The sequence below is a fragment of the Callionymus lyra genome, chromosome 1, assembly GCF_982586985.1.
Source record: "Callionymus lyra chromosome 1, fCalLyr1.hap1.1, whole genome shotgun sequence".
In the NCBI taxonomy this organism is placed as follows: domain Eukaryota; kingdom Metazoa; phylum Chordata; class Actinopteri; order Syngnathiformes; family Callionymidae; genus Callionymus; species Callionymus lyra.
This window is the reverse complement of record NC_141818.1, coordinates 37830715-37848059: the sequence shown is the minus strand read 5'-3', so window position 1 is coordinate 37848059 and position 17345 is coordinate 37830715. Positions and strand designations below refer to the sequence as shown.

General features: G+C 39.0%; 1 protein-coding gene across 2 annotated transcripts in view; it reads right to left on the bottom strand.

Moving 5' to 3' along the window:
* Window positions 1-1738: 1738 nt before the first annotated feature.
* Window positions 1739-17345, bottom strand: part of ndst3 (N-deacetylase/N-sulfotransferase (heparan glucosaminyl) 3) — a 49946-nt gene continuing 34339 nt past the window's right edge. The window contains exons 6-14 of one of the 2 annotated variants that reach the window (XM_087806429.1): window positions 12817-12999; window positions 12567-12663; window positions 9943-10066; window positions 8777-8951; window positions 6745-6915; window positions 5552-5661; window positions 4129-4231; window positions 3337-3447; window positions 1739-2277 (exon numbers count right to left, since the gene is read on the bottom strand). In XM_087806429.1, the coding sequence (XP_087662555.1) occupies window positions 2248-2277; window positions 3337-3447; window positions 4129-4231; window positions 5552-5661; window positions 6745-6915; window positions 8777-8951; window positions 9943-10066; window positions 12567-12663; window positions 12817-12999 (1104 nt within the window). In that variant the 3' untranslated portion in view covers window positions 1739-2247. Of the gene's footprint in view, window positions 2283-3336; window positions 3448-4128; window positions 4232-5551; window positions 5662-6744; window positions 6916-8776; window positions 8952-9942; window positions 10067-12566; window positions 12664-12816; window positions 13000-17345 lie in introns of both variants that reach the window. The other variant, XM_087806436.1, reaches the window with a different exon arrangement.

Sequence of the window (17345 nt, the reverse complement as noted above, 5' to 3'; positions counted from 1 at the left end):
TTAAAAAAAGTATAATACATTAAATAAAATTGGGATCATTGAATAAAGATGATAAGAAATCGCAACATTTAAGTGTATAAATATTTTCTTACACTTCTAATAACTATGTGGCATTTGTTTAAAACATCTTGTATTGATTATTACTGTCTGAAATGTATTTTAATTTCAAGGCTTTCCCCCCCGTCTTTCATATTTACCCTCAAAGAAAAAAACAACTGTTAACTAGTTAAAATAGTTTAAAAAAAACTGTTAATGGGATTTTTTTTCTTATTTTGTTGCATTTCATTAGTAAAAAATACTGCAGATATTAAACCTTTCCTTAGTACAAAAAGAAAAGTAATAGAAGTAGTCAGTGAAATAACAGCACTGCTGGACTTTCCTGCTCATCCGTGAGAGCCTCAACGTAGAATCTCTTCATGGAAAGCCGTTCATTGGTCCATATCTTCAACACACCTGCTGGAGAAGTCTTGGGGCATTTCACACGAGAAAACAAACACAATGAACAACAGAAATCGTGCTTTTGACACCAACCTGAAAAAGTCTGCACGCACATGTGAAACTGTGTGTTTGTAAACACACAAGACCGTATTGTTGGTGTGTAGCACCCACTTCACAGTAGTGCTTTTCAAACAAGTAGACTTTGTAAAAGGTGTTTTAAAGCAATAAACTAAATAAAAGCGCCATTGATGGTTGTGAGAAAATAAAAATACGGGTATATACTCCCTCTAGTGGTGCAACAATGCAACTTTATTTTATTCATTTTGATTGGATTTAAATTTCTTTTATGTGCTTCAAGAAATCTTATTAAGACTTTTTTTTAAATCACAAAAAGCGGATTTTGTAATACTCATCTTTTTTATTTGAATGGACACTTTTGCATTAAATTTGAGGCAAACCATGAGGACAGAAGGGGAGCTGAGACACATGAAGTCAAACATTATCTGCCGTTTCTTTTTGTTTCAATTCCGCCTCATTGTTGTTGCTTTTTAACATCTCCTGCTCTTCATTAATAACCTGCGATGTCCTACAAAAAAAAATAACAAGCAGGCAACTTATCATCAGTAAATTATTTGACATCTGAGACAGTAGAAAATTCTCCAAGTTAATATAAATCCATTGAAAACAAACAAACCCTGAGTCTTTGCACGTTCTTTCGGAGTTTTGACCTTCACTCTTCTAATGGTGCGTTCACAGCGAACATGACAAGTGACGGATGTAAGGGGTTCCATTACGGTACGAAATAACCACTATATCCATGGCAACAACCGCTTTAGACGTTAACCAATCAGAGTCTGGATTTTAAACCAGCAGAGAGTGTAAATGCAAAATGAATTTTTTGGTTAAATACAAATTGTTTCACAGAAGCTGCATCATAACAAAATATTGATACACTTTATTTTACTCAATCAATATTTAACAATACTGTATCGATATTTTTGCGTTTGCTTTCAAATTCCATTTTTATCATATGGTTTGTATTTTAATAAAGTGCCTACAATAAAATCAAATAGAATTAATTCAGGGCGTTTGTTCATTTTTGTGCTGCTAAACTTCCCGCCAGCAGTCATTACGTCCTCCGCAGCTAATCGAAAAAAGGAATTCCGCGAGATCCCGGTGATGGCTGAGGACGAGAGGATACAGTCGACTCTTTTAAAGCTAATGTTTGGACATATTTTGGCTACAAAACAAATGAAAGCGTCACGACTTCGTCATGAGTCATGTGGTCTGTAAATTCTTTAACACCAGAGACAAGTACTCGAAAATACTACAAATATATCTTGTATCTTGTATATCGTTGTCCCTGTACACAAAGGACCCCAGCACTTTGAAAGACAGCAAGTTGTGTTTGGTGTGAACGCACCATTCCGTTTATTCTACCGGTTGAAAAAAAAAAAAGCAATGTGACAGGTATGGAGGAACCAAACGTAGTGCAACAGTTTCTTCCATGTCAACCACACACAGCTGACCAGCGGCGTTTTGGTGTGATAAATAAAACGTGGAAACTTGAACACAACTCTCAGCAGGACTATTCACAGGTCAGTTTTTTGGGGGGGGCGGCACACATTAAAATGCATCCTGTCGCTTCTGAAACCTCCTCTCAAGGCTCAGAAATCGTCCGTCTCTTAAGTCCATCCTCTCTTTCTCCGGCGCTGAACAACTTCCGTCTTCCCGTCTCCATCGCTGACGGGCCACTTGTCTCGAGGGTCGGATGGTCCCGGATGCACTCCTGTGATTGACCTTTGGCCTTTAACCACGGCTCATGGATGCGAAGGTTATCTAACCTTAAGGAAAAGGGGGGAATGGTGGGGAAGGGAAACACAGAAGAGGTGACAGGAAAGGGACAAGAGTTAGTAATGAAAATCAACATTAAAACACTGTTCATTTATGTCTTCTTGCTAAAAAAAATGAACATTTCGTGCCGTTAATGTTATTATATTTATTATTCGTTCATTATTTTTTAATGTGATAATAAAACTTGAACAAAACAAAGATTCTTAATAGTAATAATAATAGTAACCACTGTAAATTGATTTACAGAAAATAACACATTCATACATATATTTATCTATACACACATATAATACATGTATATACAAACACAGGTATATACACATATGTACATGGAGAAATACATATACAGGTGTTTTATGTGTAGGTTGGAGATAAGTAGAATCACATGATCAGAAGCTGAAGTTACCAAGTATTTGAGAGCCAAACCAAGACTTCAAAGGTTATTAATACGATCTTTAAGTCATTTTTTTTTCGTAAGTCAACAGCTGTTTAAATAAGTTACAACCAGTTGTCGGTGTGAAGGAGATTCCTGTGGATGTTGGCGAGGAGAGAATCACGGAGAACATGGATGAATATATTTAGTAAGTCAGTGGTCATGGGCGTCATGTTTTCGTGTTGTTTGGTGCTTTTATATACCAGCTGCTACTACTTCCTGGTTCCAGTACGTGGTGTCAGATAGTCCAGACTAATATGTTGGTAAAGTTGAAGTGTTCTCTGTACGAAGTGTTCTCTGTGCGTGTTTTCTTTTAACTTTCCTTTATCTTATTGTACTTTATTTGTTGCCTCTTTGTAAACATGTGTTGACAACTGTTTTATTCTGGTTTATTAGCTTTAAGTTTGATTTCTGATGGGTGTTCTGTTCTTAGCTCTTCCACTTCTGATGGTTTCCTTAACCTTTTCTGCACATATTTAAAAAAAATGGTGTCTGTAAGTAGTAATTCTGACAAAAAAAAACAACAACTTTGAAAACACGTCCTGCCTCCACTTCGTGCGCTCCACCAAAGGCAGAAAACGGATTAGCTTAAACAACAAAAAGCCGCTGACCTTCTGTAGCTCTTCCCGGAGCCACGAGGGAAGCGGTTGTCCGAGTCGATGCAGCAGCTTAGACAGCTCAACGTTGTGTTCCCTGTAGTACCTGGACAGATATGCTCTCGCCTGTCAAGGGAAAAGCAGTGGAGGTCAGTAAAGAAAAAAAAAAGTCTTAAATATCAATTTGTTAATCGCTAAAAAAATCAGACTGAGGCTTATAAGCCGGCACAGTTGGGGACAGCCGGAGATAAAATCTCATCGAGGCGCAAATTGCAGAAGAAGTCGGAAGCTTAAAAGGAATAAGGAGCTCACAGGGATTAATAAAGTTATATCATATTAGGATTAACCATTTTTTTTTTTTTCAAAAACAGAAGCAGGAAAAGGAATGTCAAGACGATTTTTTTTTTTTTAGATTCTTATTTACAATGTAATGGCCGCGTCCTAATATAGTGGGATTGTTGGCGTCGATCTCCAGCGACTGAGTCATCGTCCTCTGTTGAATCAGTGGCCAGGATGTATGGATCGGATTCTCCCCCGTCTACGCTGTGTTCCAATCCTGATCCCCCCCGTCTTCCCTCTCCCGGGTGCGGTGTCACCACTCAGTCCTGATAATTAGGTTGTAAGTTTTGGTCTCCGGATCTGATTGGTTGACAGTTTCCTCCCCGTTGTCGAGCCCTCTGGGAAATTCCCGGCGGCGGCAATATCCCCCCGGTTTTATTTCCACTTCCACAAACTCCACATAAATATCGAGCTTTTTTTTTTTTTGTTGTTGCCGAGGACAAATCTTACTGTCTGTTGATTGTTTACCTCCGGATCCATGGGCGGATACTTTCTCCCTTTGCTCTTTCCCAAACACTTTGTCTTTCCTCCCTCAAGCAGCTGGCACCAAAAGCCCTTCTGAGGGTCGAACCTGAGAGAAATACAAGTTGAAATCAGACAAGTATTCACAATAACAAAAAGGAAGAGACTGCCATAAAGGCTGCCAAAACCGCCGCACAAGGAAACAAAATGATCAACAAAAAAATATCCACAGCTGTTACTTTAAAAAAAAACATTTGGAAACTCGGTTTATCAGAGGCTACGTTGTGGGGGCAGCAGCCGAGGACGAAGAGGCCCAAACTTCCCTCTAACTAGAATCAGTGGGTCCACCCCAAGGACTCCTCCCAGTTCAAGGGAAAAAAAAGTTCCCGCCACTGTTTAGCATGTTAGCTTAGCTTCCTCGTACAAACAATCTGAAAAAACAGACTTGCATCATTTATTTTTTTTAACAATACCTCTTGTTAAGTCTTCAATACAAGAGGGACGTTACAGACGAGCAATTTGGACGCATTTCGATGATTTTTTAAGTGTCGTTATGAGAGAAAGTGGACAAAAAAAAACATTAGCAACCGTCATATGAACATATATATTTTCCCTGTTACTCCAAAAAGAGACGGATTCATCTGAAGATAATCGTAACCTTCAGACACAATTAAAAGCTTATAACCGTCCAAAAAGTAAAGCAAAGAAACAACACATAATTCTACATTTCGCACATTTTGTTCTCGCGCCGTCACGTATATCATGTGTTCTTTATTCTATTATATATATTTATATGTGGAATAACTGCCTGTGTTTGCCAATTTAATTCCCACTCGGGGAATACGAAAATGAAAGCTGTATCTGCATCTTGGAATGTTGACAGACTTCGATGGAATAATCAACAGATTATAGAGAGGAATAAATAAGAAATGATGGTATGATGTGTTTGTTTACTTTGGACCCCGGCGTTGTACTTGTCAAGACTGTGGCTGGTATACTAATGCAGAGCGCTGACAAGCAGGTGGTGTCAGAGGGAGACAAGCAAAGCTCTGTTGGGATTTGGTCAGAAGCCAGCAGGTTGTAAGATAAGAAACGACAGACTGTTGGCTTTCTCTGCAAGACACTCTTAAACCAAAACACACAGAGCGAAATAAAAAAAAAAGAAAAATCAAGTCATTATATTTTTGTCACATTTACTATAGATTCAAGTTATTCTTAAGGGTCAATCTCATGTAAATCTTGTAAAATCAATATTTTTTTTAATTAATCTATAAATATTAATTTCAGAGACTTTCGCTTGCGGCCACTAGAGGTCGGGGTTGACAAAGTTTTCCTTTATTGATCGACGCTCCTGAGAGACTTTAAATGGCATCAAACTCATGACCTATCAACATGGCACAAGATAAAAGAAGGAATTAAGGAGACTTACGTTAGGGCCTGAGAGTAGTTAAATTGAGGTGTGACTCCCAAAAACCTCTGGACTTCATCCATTACAATCGCAGGGTTGGACCTCAACTGGTGTCCGTCGATGATCATCACCTGGCGGGAGAAGTTGATTTGTACATCTTTAACAAGCGAACTCAAGTTTCATGTTCAGCCCTATGTATAAAATACATGTGTATGTGTGTCTGGCAGAAGTAAGTATTTTTTATTTGTATAGCGCTTTTCCAGACCAGGGTCACAAAGCGCTTAAAAAATCAAAACAATATTCAATAATGTATATATTTTAAAGATAAAGATAAAACTGATATCACAACAGGAGTTCCAGAAAATCAAGGAAAAGCCTGAACAAATAAAAATGTCTTAAGATGTTTCTTGAAGGAGTCAGTAGATCCATCAAACACAGAGAGAAAAGAAGATCGTTCCAAAGCTTAGGAGCAACAGCCTGAAAAGATTTCTCTCTGAACCGTGTTCAGGAACCATCAGTAGATTCTGATCCACAGACCTCAGAGCCCGAGCTGGGGTGTAAGGCTGGATCAGATCAGTGATGTAAGGATCATGAATAGCTCTGAAAGTAAGAACCAGAATTTGATCCTGAAAGAAAATGGAAGCCAGTGAAGACCCATGAGGCGACTCAAAGTTGGACTTTGCAGCATTTAGTAGCAAAGTATCGACGGGCGACGCTTCGTGTGACCCACTTTTCACTCAGTGTCACAAACATCCCTCTATTTTTAAACCTAAATTATTATTTGAAGACACATATATTATTAAATAATAAGAAATACTGGTTAGAAGAACTTAACACTGGCTAAACATCTTCATTCATCTCCATCATCTCATCATGTGTGTGGACTGACGCTCTTTTTGTTCACCTCCTCAACTCTCACAGACATCCCTGTTGGTTCAACTCATGCTGTTTTCTCTCTTTGCTTGTACAGCAACCAACACACAACACATGCATTATTCAATTTTTTCGCAACCATATCCCATTAAATCCTCCAGCAGCATCTGCTGTTTTTAATTCTGCACCAGTATTTGAGGACGAACGCTTCCCTTTATTGTCTTCTCTTTTTTTTTTAGCTCCCACGAGCTCATGACACTTCCACGTGCACTAATGAAGTTGTGGAACATATTCTAGTGAAACACTGTTGATCAGCTGAGGGATGGTGGCAAAAGCTTCACCTGGTTGGCAGGGTAGTAAGTCAGCCAGCGCTCCAGGTGAGTGGAGTAGAGTCCAGGGATGAGGCAGCGGTTCTGGAGCGATCGCAGCTCCGCCGGTACTCCCGGTTTGGCGCTGATGACATCATAGAAGGAGTAACGCAAGGCGGCGCGATCCTCGTGAGCTCTTTGATGCTGCGGAGACACAGCCATGGACAACATTTTAGCAGGTGATTGTTCAAAAGTGAGTAAGTAAGTAAGTAAGTAAGTAATATTTATTTATATAGCGCTTTTCCAGATCAGGGTCACAAAGCGCTTTAACAATCAAAACAATACTCAAAACAGTACATACTTCAAAGATCAAGACAACACCAAGAACAACACAGGAGTTCGAGAAATTCAAGGAAAAGCCTGAACAAATAGAAACGTCTTAAGGTGTTTCTTAAAGGAGTCAGTAGACTCCATCAAGCGCAAAGAGAGAGGAAGATCGTTCCAAAGCTTAGGTGCAACAGCCTGAAAAGATTTCTCTCCTCTGGTCCTGAGCCGTGTGCGAGGAACCATAAGTAGATTCTGATCCACAGACCTCAGAGACCGAGCTGGGGTGTAAGGCTGGATCAGATCAGTGATATAAGGAGGAGCCTGACCATGAATAGCTCTGAAAGTAAGAACCAGAATTTTAAAGTTGATCCTGAAAGAAACTGGAAGCCAGTGAAGAGTTTTAAATGTGAGTGACATTTACCGGACTTTCGGCACAAATGAATCTATCCGGTCCGAATGATTTTGAGGTTTTTGAACGAGAAATTATTGCATAGGGTCATTTGAGTTCTGTGCACAGGTCGAGTGCTTAAACTGATCACCCCAAATTCAACTTTCACTCATTTTCTACTCTCCCTCAAGGGTTGGATTATTTTCTTAATCTGTTCCTTTTTAGAGTTATAGACAAAAATGTTTGTTCATTTTAGTGTAGTGACTGGAGCTCAGTTCCCTTCATCTTCATGTTTGACCCAAAAGACACTAAAAAAACATCCAAATACCTCCATACTGCTCGACTGTAACGTCCATCTTGTATTGAAGCTTCAACATTAGAAATTGTTCCCAAAAATTAAACAAGTCTATATTACAAGCTTGTTTTAGCAGAAGAGAACACTTCATCAGCGTCATTGTTGTGCACGCGCACAAACTTAAAATATATTTAAGTTTTTTTTCAAACAATACCTTGTGTTGACGTTACCGACGAGTATGAGGGCGAGTAAAAAATGAGTGAAATTTTAATTGGATTATTTTTAAGTGCAACTACAGTGAACTCTCCTGACTCACAAGTTTCAAAAAGATGCAGTAAGTCCCTCATCATGACCATATTTTCAAGTTATTACTTTATGAAGTATTCCCTGAAATCTCGGCGAACGAGAGGTTATGGAAGCGGAGTCCATTATGATGTCATTAATGAGCTTCCCTCATCCTCCAGCCAGCTTTAATCGCACTCCGCTTTTTTATACAGCGGTTATGGTAAACTAGATTTAATCTCCAGAAAAACTAAATGTTTTCATAGGGCGAAGCTTAAGCACATTCTCTAATGTAAGTAAGTAAGTAAGTAATATTTATTTGTATAGCGCTTTTCGAGACCAGGGTCACAAAGCGCTTAAACAATCAAAACAATACTCAAAAAAGTACATACTTTAAAGATCAAGATAATACTGAGAACAACACAGGAGTTCCAGAAAATAAAGGAAAAGCCTGAACAAATAGAAACATCTTAAGATGTTTCTTAAAGGAGTCAGTAGACTCCATCAAGCGCAAAGAGAGAGGAAGATCGTTCCAAAGCTTAGGAATGTAAATATTTAAATGAAAAGAGAGTTTTGTACAAACAAACACATACTGATAATACAATATAAGTCCAAGATCTATTTAAGAAACACTTAAATTAACACATTAGTTGCTCTTTTTAAGAAACAAAAGCTACAAAAACTGGAACAGTTCTATATAATCCATTTCATAGTTCTGCATCACAGACCACGAATAAATCAGTTCCAACCATTCTAATGAAGGCTTGTGTCACCTGGTACCAGCTGTAGGCCCGATCGGACGGGTTGATGAGCAGGGTGAGGATCTTGGCCTTGGGCAGCAGGGCGGCCGCTCGGCGCGGCGAGTCCTCCGACGGGAAGTAGTTGGCGCTCTTTTCGAACAGGAAGTCTGTGCTTATGTTGGAAGGGAGAGGAAAGAACTCCATGTACCTGTGGCCGAGACACAAGAGAGATTTTGGACGTCATTCGACAGCGAACACAGTGAATACCCTCTTGGCAGATCCTTCCATTTCTTTGTGGATCCAGATGTTGATTTACGAACTCTACCATAATCCAAACATCTGTAATTTTTTGCATTTTTTAGGTACTTTACAGACACACTACTATGCGGGCAATTTTTTTTAGACTTAATTCTAAACAGGAAAGGGCGCAGACCTCTGCCGTGCAGCTCCATCCGACTTAAATTATTTTATGTATCATTTATTTTGGGTGTAAATCATTAAATAACACACCTGCTGGCATAGTCTATTCAGAACTAGCTCGCACAACACACAGTAAACACAGAAGATCGTCAGTGCAGCTCTATCTTGACAGATATTAAGCCCCGCCCACTAAACACTTATTTGGAATTTTTTTTTTTCATAACCACGCCCACTCTGCTGTGATTGGTGAAACGTGTGTCATCAATACTGGTCTCTACGTCAACATGGGACTTGTTGTGTAAACAAAGAGGAGTGAATTATTGCCATTATTTCGTTATAATGGACTCCCCCTCTCGTAACCTCTCATTCGCTGAGATTTTAGAAAGGGGGAGAGCTTTATAAAGTAATACGACTTACTGCATCTTGGAGAGGAAAACTTCAACATTTTAAATAGGAGGTAGTTTGAGGAAAGTTTTCGCATCAGTTGCTTTTTAAAAAAAAATGTTTAGTGAATTCACGAACAATTGGTCTCCTCAGGAAGGCACACTTTATTCTACCTTCAGAAGCTTTCAAAAATGGAACAGCTGTACCCTGTCATCTAAGTAACACATTTGCGGGTCAAATCAAAAGGCCATATGTTTACAGTCTGACATTAGCATTGCTGAGTGATGTTAAAATTCACGCCTCCGGTCTCAAATAACCTCTTGGAAGAGCAAACATCATAATCCTCCATTCTGTTGTTGATTCCCGTGACGGGAGAAGCGTTTCTGCGTCCTCACCAATCGATTCCTTTGTGGTAGTTGTTCGTGTTGAAGAACTGGACCTCCTCGTACGTCTTTGGACTTGGAAAGTTGCTGAAGATCGAGGAATGCATGAGCAAGAAGAGATAAAGTGCAGTCGTTCCTAAGAAGAAAGAGCATAATTCACAACCGGATCATTGATTCCCTTCGGTCATCAATACACAAGATTTTCTCTTTTGCCGCATCGTTGTATCGGAGTGTGTGACCCTTGAGCGTGTCTGCAAAATCACTTGACACCAATCAGTTCTGTGGATTTGTTCTCGCCCTCTGTCTGATACTCTGCAACCTCTTGACTGCACAATTCCTCTTGTGATTACCCGCACGCATTGTGTTTAATCACTCAACATCGCGCCTTTCACGTGCCGCAACCTCTCAGGCAGGAAGGGTGCGACCTTTCCAAGATGGATTTTTTCTCTCCACTGGAGGTATCACGTAATGGATTGTCACATTTGACATCTGTAAAATCCAAACAATGAAGCTTCCTTTTTCAAAAGTGACGTTTGAGAAGAAAGTTTTTACGCATAAAAATAGCATGTATGACCACGCATGTCCTGGTGAATTTGCTAAAGTTGTGCCACAGTGTTAAAGGTTATAGTAAGGATGGATAAACAGATGGTATTTCAAATAACTCTAGTCACTAGTTTACTATTGTGCTGGTTGGATCAGTCAATTAAAAAGTCATCTTTGTGTCGGTCGTTCCTATATCAAAGCAGAAAACAAATTAAAGTTGCTCTTGCAAACCATGCCATGGCATTATACCATTTCAGTCCGGGCACTTCAACATGTCGCTAACGTCTCTTCTAAAAGCTTATTTGTGAGTAAACAAAAACATAAAACAGTCAATATAAATGTGAAATATGTTGTAGAAAGAGTCCTTCAATCGCACAGTAGAAGTTATTTTCATTAATCAAAACGTTTTTTTTTTTAAAGACGTTAGCGTTTGCAACCTGTGACGTCACCACGTAGGAAGTGTCCGGACCAAAATAGTGCCCAGGAAAATGACAGTGTCAGTTAGGATTAACACAATTACAGTATTCACACGGGCATCCGCACTGACGCCCTCAGACAGCGATCACAGTGCAGATTTCATTACAGTATTGACAAACTGAAGATGTTTTAATTGACAGTAAAACGTTGTTTTATAGTGTTTTTTTCCGACCGTTTTGCACAAGTGCATTCATTCTTAAACACAACTTTATAAGTTGAAGGTACAAGAAACGATTTATTTAGACATGACAATGAGTTTTGTTTCCACTGTTTGTCAGAGTTGTTGTTGGTGTATGTGTGGAGTCTCGTTAGATCAACAACATTGACATTGAATAAACGTTGTTTGTTGAACAAATGTGTTCCCGTGTGTGTTTGTTTAAGTGTCATCATAAGAGGATGATGATGGTTTGATATGAACCATTATGAGTTGCATGTTGTTGTATGAATAATTAAATAATAGGCTATTTTCCACGTCTTATAATTGACTTCGTTCATGAACCTCGGTGCACGTCATTAAGTACTTAAAATGTTATTATAAATCTACTGGTTCAGTGAATAGTTTTCTTACCATTGCTTTTAAAGTTGTGTTTTGCAAATTAATAAACCCGCACAAAACGATCACTAAAACGTTTACTTTAAGTTTTTCCAATAAGTTATATATTTGATACATCCGTCAAAACATCGTCACTTCCAGTTTGAGAATACGGAATTGCGATCTAAATAGTGATCGATTGTTTCCGTCTGTTTGCTGACGGAGTTCAGTGGCCAGTGTGAACACTCGTGTGAACACTATAATCGTGTTAACTTACCATGAAACTAGTACAAAGTGCATGTTTTACTCAACATAACACCGCTAACATATGCAGATGCGAGTTGAGAATCCGGTAATTTTTCAAAATAAAAAATCACGACTCGGAATTAAAAAAAGTGGAGATTTTTTATATTTTTTATCCTTTCTCTGTGGCCCGGTACCTAATGACCCACGGACCGGTACCGACATACCGGACCTTGGCTTTTATTTCAACCTTTAATGTGCAGTGTCCTCCTTTAACCACCAGGATATTCAGGTTTCATGAGTTTTGTTATTATTTATCAATGACAGCAAAGTACTAACATTTTCCCGAAGCAAGGTTTTGTGTACTTAAAGTGATACTTCAAATTTCACTCATTTTCTATGTCGACCTAGGGTTGGGATCAATTATATTTTCTATAGGCAGAAATATATCTTCAGACTTCTCGTCCAAAACGAAAAACCACAAAAAAAATCCAAGGACCTCCATATTATTATCAAACACTATTTAAAAACGTGTTTTGCAATTGTTTTTTGAATCCTGCTCTTTAAATCACATCAAAAATGTTCCAATGAATTCATTTTATCAATAAAAAAAGAGCTTGGATCAAAAGAAAACAAACAAAAAAGGTACGGTTAAAAGGACCCATTCGATTTCTAGTCTCAGGATAAAAAGAAATCTGTGACTTTGAAGTTTCCTAAGATCCTTCAGACAGCACGTTAGTTAAATAAATACACTTCTTTGTTTAGGCAACGAAAAAGAGTCGACACCTGAGTACACACACAGCTCAGGTGTACTTTGTGTATTTTTTTCCCTTCAGCTCACCTGTCTTTTGTGGACCTATCACCAGGAACTTAGGCAACCTGTCGCATGTTTTCTCTTTCGACCAAATGTCTTTGTGTCGTTTGTCATCACATGGATTCTGCAGGGGGAGAAAAAATAGCATTAAAGGAATCATCCATTTCTCCGGCACCGCCCCCCAAAAAAAACTTGTTTTTGATCTCCCCTCGTCAGCGAGGAAGACATGGTGGCACAGGCATTTCAAAAGCAGCATCTATCTCCTTATCTCACACACCTGCCACAGTGGGTTCCTTTGCTCGGGGAAAAGTTGAAAGTATTTGTGCGCCAGCTGAAGCGGTGGGAGCGTGTGCAGCTTCAGGTTGGTCCACGAGTGGATGAAGGAGGCCAGATGAACGAACGTGTAGAGGCCCAAGCGGTCGTTGCCGTAGTTGGACAGATGGGTCATGAATATGCTGATCTGTGGAACAAACAGAAGCGGGTCAGCAGATGAGGGAGGAAATCAGAGGCAATTATACGCGTCATCTGGCGAAGGAGTCCAGGTCTCTGACGATAGAAAGACCTGTTGTCGTGAGTGAAGTGGGTACACTTTGGTTCGTGTCACACAAGAAGAGACCAAGAGCGAAGATACCGACTGCAGACAGGCCGAAGCAAATCTTCCTCACGAGAAATAAATGGCTTTAAATAAGACGTGTCCCATAGTTTGACTAGAACAGTGGAGCGAAGGGAACCTCTCCCGGTCGAGGCTACCAGTCTTCCCTCCGTAACGACGAAGGCTGCTGAAGATACAAAACGACACTGAGTTTGATGGATCAGCGTCTGGTCAACCAGGAAAGCAAGAAAGAATACTGATCACCTCAGAATACTGATGTGGCTGTGGGTGTCCTTGCAACAGCACTCCTGACACAGACGGAAAAGAGCCGTTTGTCTGCAGTTTGTGTGTGAACGTGATGTATTTGTCTCTTTTTGTAAAGCGTATCATAGAGATGTGGTGGTGGATTCCACAGCGGCCACTTCTCCGTGGCATCATGATGTTTTGACTTTTTGTATCTTCTCTGTAATTGTTTTTAATTAGGAACCATAAGTAGAAATGGGTCGGTGTGTGTCATGCTAAACATGCCATGTTTGTTTTTAAATAATAGGATTTAGTGTTGTAGTACTGAAGATTGGTCTTGGTCTCAAGACCCCTATTTTAGGCTCTCTGTCTTGTCTCAGTCTCAACCTCCAAATGTCTTGGTCTTGACTCAGTTTCAACCTCCAAATATCTTGTCTCAGTTTCAACCTCAAAATGTCTCAGTCTTAACCTTAAAATGTCTCGGTCTTAACCATAAAATGTCTCGGTCTTGTCTTAGTTTCAACCTCAAAATGTCTCAGTCTTAACCTTAAAATGTCTCGGTCTTGCCTCAGTCACAACCTCCAAATGTCTTGTTTCAGATTCAACCTCCAAATGTCTTGTTTCAGATTCAACCTCCATATGTCTGGGTCTTGTCTCAGTTCCAACCTCAAAATGTCTCAGTCTTAACCTTAAAATGTCTCGGTCTTGTCTTAGTTTCAACCACAAAATGTCTCAGTCTTAACCTTAAAATGTCTCGGTCTTGCCTTAGTTTCAACCTCAAAATGTCTCAGTCTTAACCTCCAAATGTCTCGGTCTTGTCTTAGTTTCAAACTCAAAATGTCTCAGTCTTAACCTTAAAATGTCTCGGTCTTGTCTTAGTTTCAACCTCAAAATGTCTCAGTCTTAACCTTAAAATGTCTCGGTCTTGTCTTAGTTTCAACCACAAAATGTCTCAGTCTTAACCTTAAAATGTCTCGGTCTTGCCTTAGTTTCAACCACAAAATGTCTCAGTCTTAACCTTAAAATGTCTCAGTCTTGTCTTAGTTTCAACCTAAAAATGTCTCATTCTTAACCTTTAAATGTCTCGGTCTTGTCTTAGTTTCAACCTCCAAATGTCTTGTTTCAGATTCAACCTCCATATGTCTGGGTCTTGTCTCAGTTCCAACCTCAAAATGTCTCAATCTTAACCTTAAAATGTCTTGGTCTTGTCTCAGTTCCAACCTCAAAATGTCTCAGTCTTAACCTTAAAATGTCTCGGTCTTGCCTCAGTCACAACCTCCAAATGTCTTGTTTCAGATTCAACCTCCATATGTCTTGGTCTTGACTCAGTTTCAACCTCCAAATATCTCAGTTCTGTCTCAGTCTCGACCGCCATATGTCTCGCTCTTGTCTTAGTTTCAACCCCAAAATATCTTGTTTCAGATTCAACCTCCAAATGTCTTGGTCTTGACTCAGTTCAACCCCCAAATATCTCGGTTCTGTCTAAGTCTCGACCTTAAAATGTTTCGGTCTTCTTGTCTCAAATTTCAGCAAATGTTAAATCATGTTTGCACTTATTTTTCCTTTTGTAAAATAATGCAACTGGGGTGTGTGTTTTATTTAAGTTTATATTTGTATTGTTTTTTTTTGTTTTGTGGTTGGTCGGTTGTGGTTCTTCTCCTGGGTAAAATAATTGCACCCAGAAAATGACTATTTGTAAAAGATTTAGTGGACACAAAGCCTATAAAAAAGGAATTGGAATATCTTTGGTTTAAACCTAGTATGAAATATTAGCAAATCTTTTAAATGAGTCACATCAAATAATAAATTTGTCCTTGTGGAAAACGTATGAATCATTTTTGATACAATTGTGATATTTCTGTTCACTTCTCTCGTGTTCCACATGTGGTATCAGAATTTTCACAATTCCTAAATGAACACTTTTGTGGTTAGCTGCCTTTTTGAACAAAAGCATGTTGATCAAAAAGTGATTTATGTTCCTGTCAAACCTCTCAGTGCTCTTGGACGCCTGGTTTTGAGGGGGACTGTGTTCTTTATAATTGTGTGCGAAGGAAAAGATGGAGGAGGGAAGACTGAGTGGGAAATTGTTTGAGGGAATCTGATTGTTATTGAACATGGGTGCATTAATTATAGAGCGCGAGCTTAAGTACTGGCTGCCAAATTAAAGTATGGCTGAGAGACAAGCTGATTGTGTTTGCAATTTGAGAACTGAGGAAGCAAAAGAGGTGCCAGGGAGAGCATAACAAAAGAAACGAGCTTGGAAAGATAGTATGAATTATAGAGCGCAAGAAGAACACAAAAGAAAAACCCAATGTGGTGAAGAACTTCACCCACCGTACTCTATACACCCTTTTAAGCGTCTTGCATCTTCTTTGGTTCCTAAATATTGAAGCACTTTTCGGTCCCGCAAGTGTGTTTAATAAAGAATAGCATGCTAATAATTCAGCACCAGATCATTCTTAGATGAGAGGAAAGAAAAATCATTTGAGAAATAGCTCAAAATTGTCCCTTGTCTTTTTCCTCTAACGCCTTTCTCTCCGCCTTTTTTTTTTTGTTTCCCGCACTCATCCCAAGAAGTCAACTTCTTTTTTTTTTTTTCTTTTCCCAATCTCATACTGACCTAGATGTTCTGATGAGGCATGTCAGTTCAACAGGGAAACATCCCCCCACCCCTCCAACATGATAGGGTTTTAGTGAAAGCTGCGCCATCAGGAAAAAAAGCGTCTCCCTCCATCGATCAATTTAGTCCCATTGAATCAATCCGAATTTCTTCATCTGTCCTTCAACTGCATCAACACATTCTTAAGTCACGTCTCGTGCACCCATGTGTTGTCATAGTTTTCTTCTCGTTTCTAACGGGGCTGAACGTCAACGTCGGTTCAATTATTTTTAATCACCTTTTCGCTTGTATCGACTCAAGAATGAAGGTCATTAGAAAATAAACGTCAGTTCATCTTGACAAAAGACACCGTCGTGTGACTCACTAACTCAATCAGCTACATATTTGCCAGCAGTTCCCTGCAACCATGTCATCCAATTTTCTGAAGTCTCTGCCACAAGGACTTCTGATCCACCTGAAGAATGACAACGATGACCTGTCATTCGTTGGAGTGGTTTGTTGTTGTCAACAAAAGACACCTCACAACTGAAAACAGGTTTTTTTTGTTTGTTTTCAGCCAAACTCTTCAGGTGGTCTGTGCTCTACTTCCTCACCCACTCGTCTTCTGGCAGCAGCAGAGATGGAAGCCTCCAGTCATCCACGGCTGCAGATAAGTTAATAATAGGCAGTGCCAACACTACTTTAAAATAGTAACTTAACTTATGTCAAAAGTAACTCGCTTTACTATAAGTGACGTGTTCCTTTCAAAGTAACTCGTTTTTGTAAAAGAGGGAGAAATGAAAATTAGCCAATTGTAGGTTGGATGGTTTGATTAAACAATTCAGACAAAAGAACACAAAATAAAATAAACAAAAAACAATATGATTGGAAATAAATTAGGGATGTGATGATCATCTTTTTTGTGGCCATATACGGATCCCTAATTTTTTTGAAAGTCTCTACATTAAGATTGTCTTTCCAGCCTTAGGAACTTAAACCAAAAGTAAGTATATTTTTTACTATTGATCAAAGAAACCTATTAAACAATAAATTTACAAGTGTTGAATTAATAACTTGTAAAATAAAGTTTTACCTTACCTTACCTTACCTTAAAACAAGTGCAGACAAAAGTCAACTAATCAAACCCACAGTGTAAACTTCACTTATCACTACATCAACGGCATGTTTTGCTTCACAAAAAAGAGTATTATGTCTTCCCAACTGACTGAAATATTAATTTATTAAAAAAAATCAAAATATTATTTGTATTCAGCCATATACTGTTTCATGTTTAGTTTGAGAATATAGGTAGGTAGGTAGAACTTTATTGATCCCTCAAATTGTTTTTTTTCCCCAAATTATCCACAGTTAA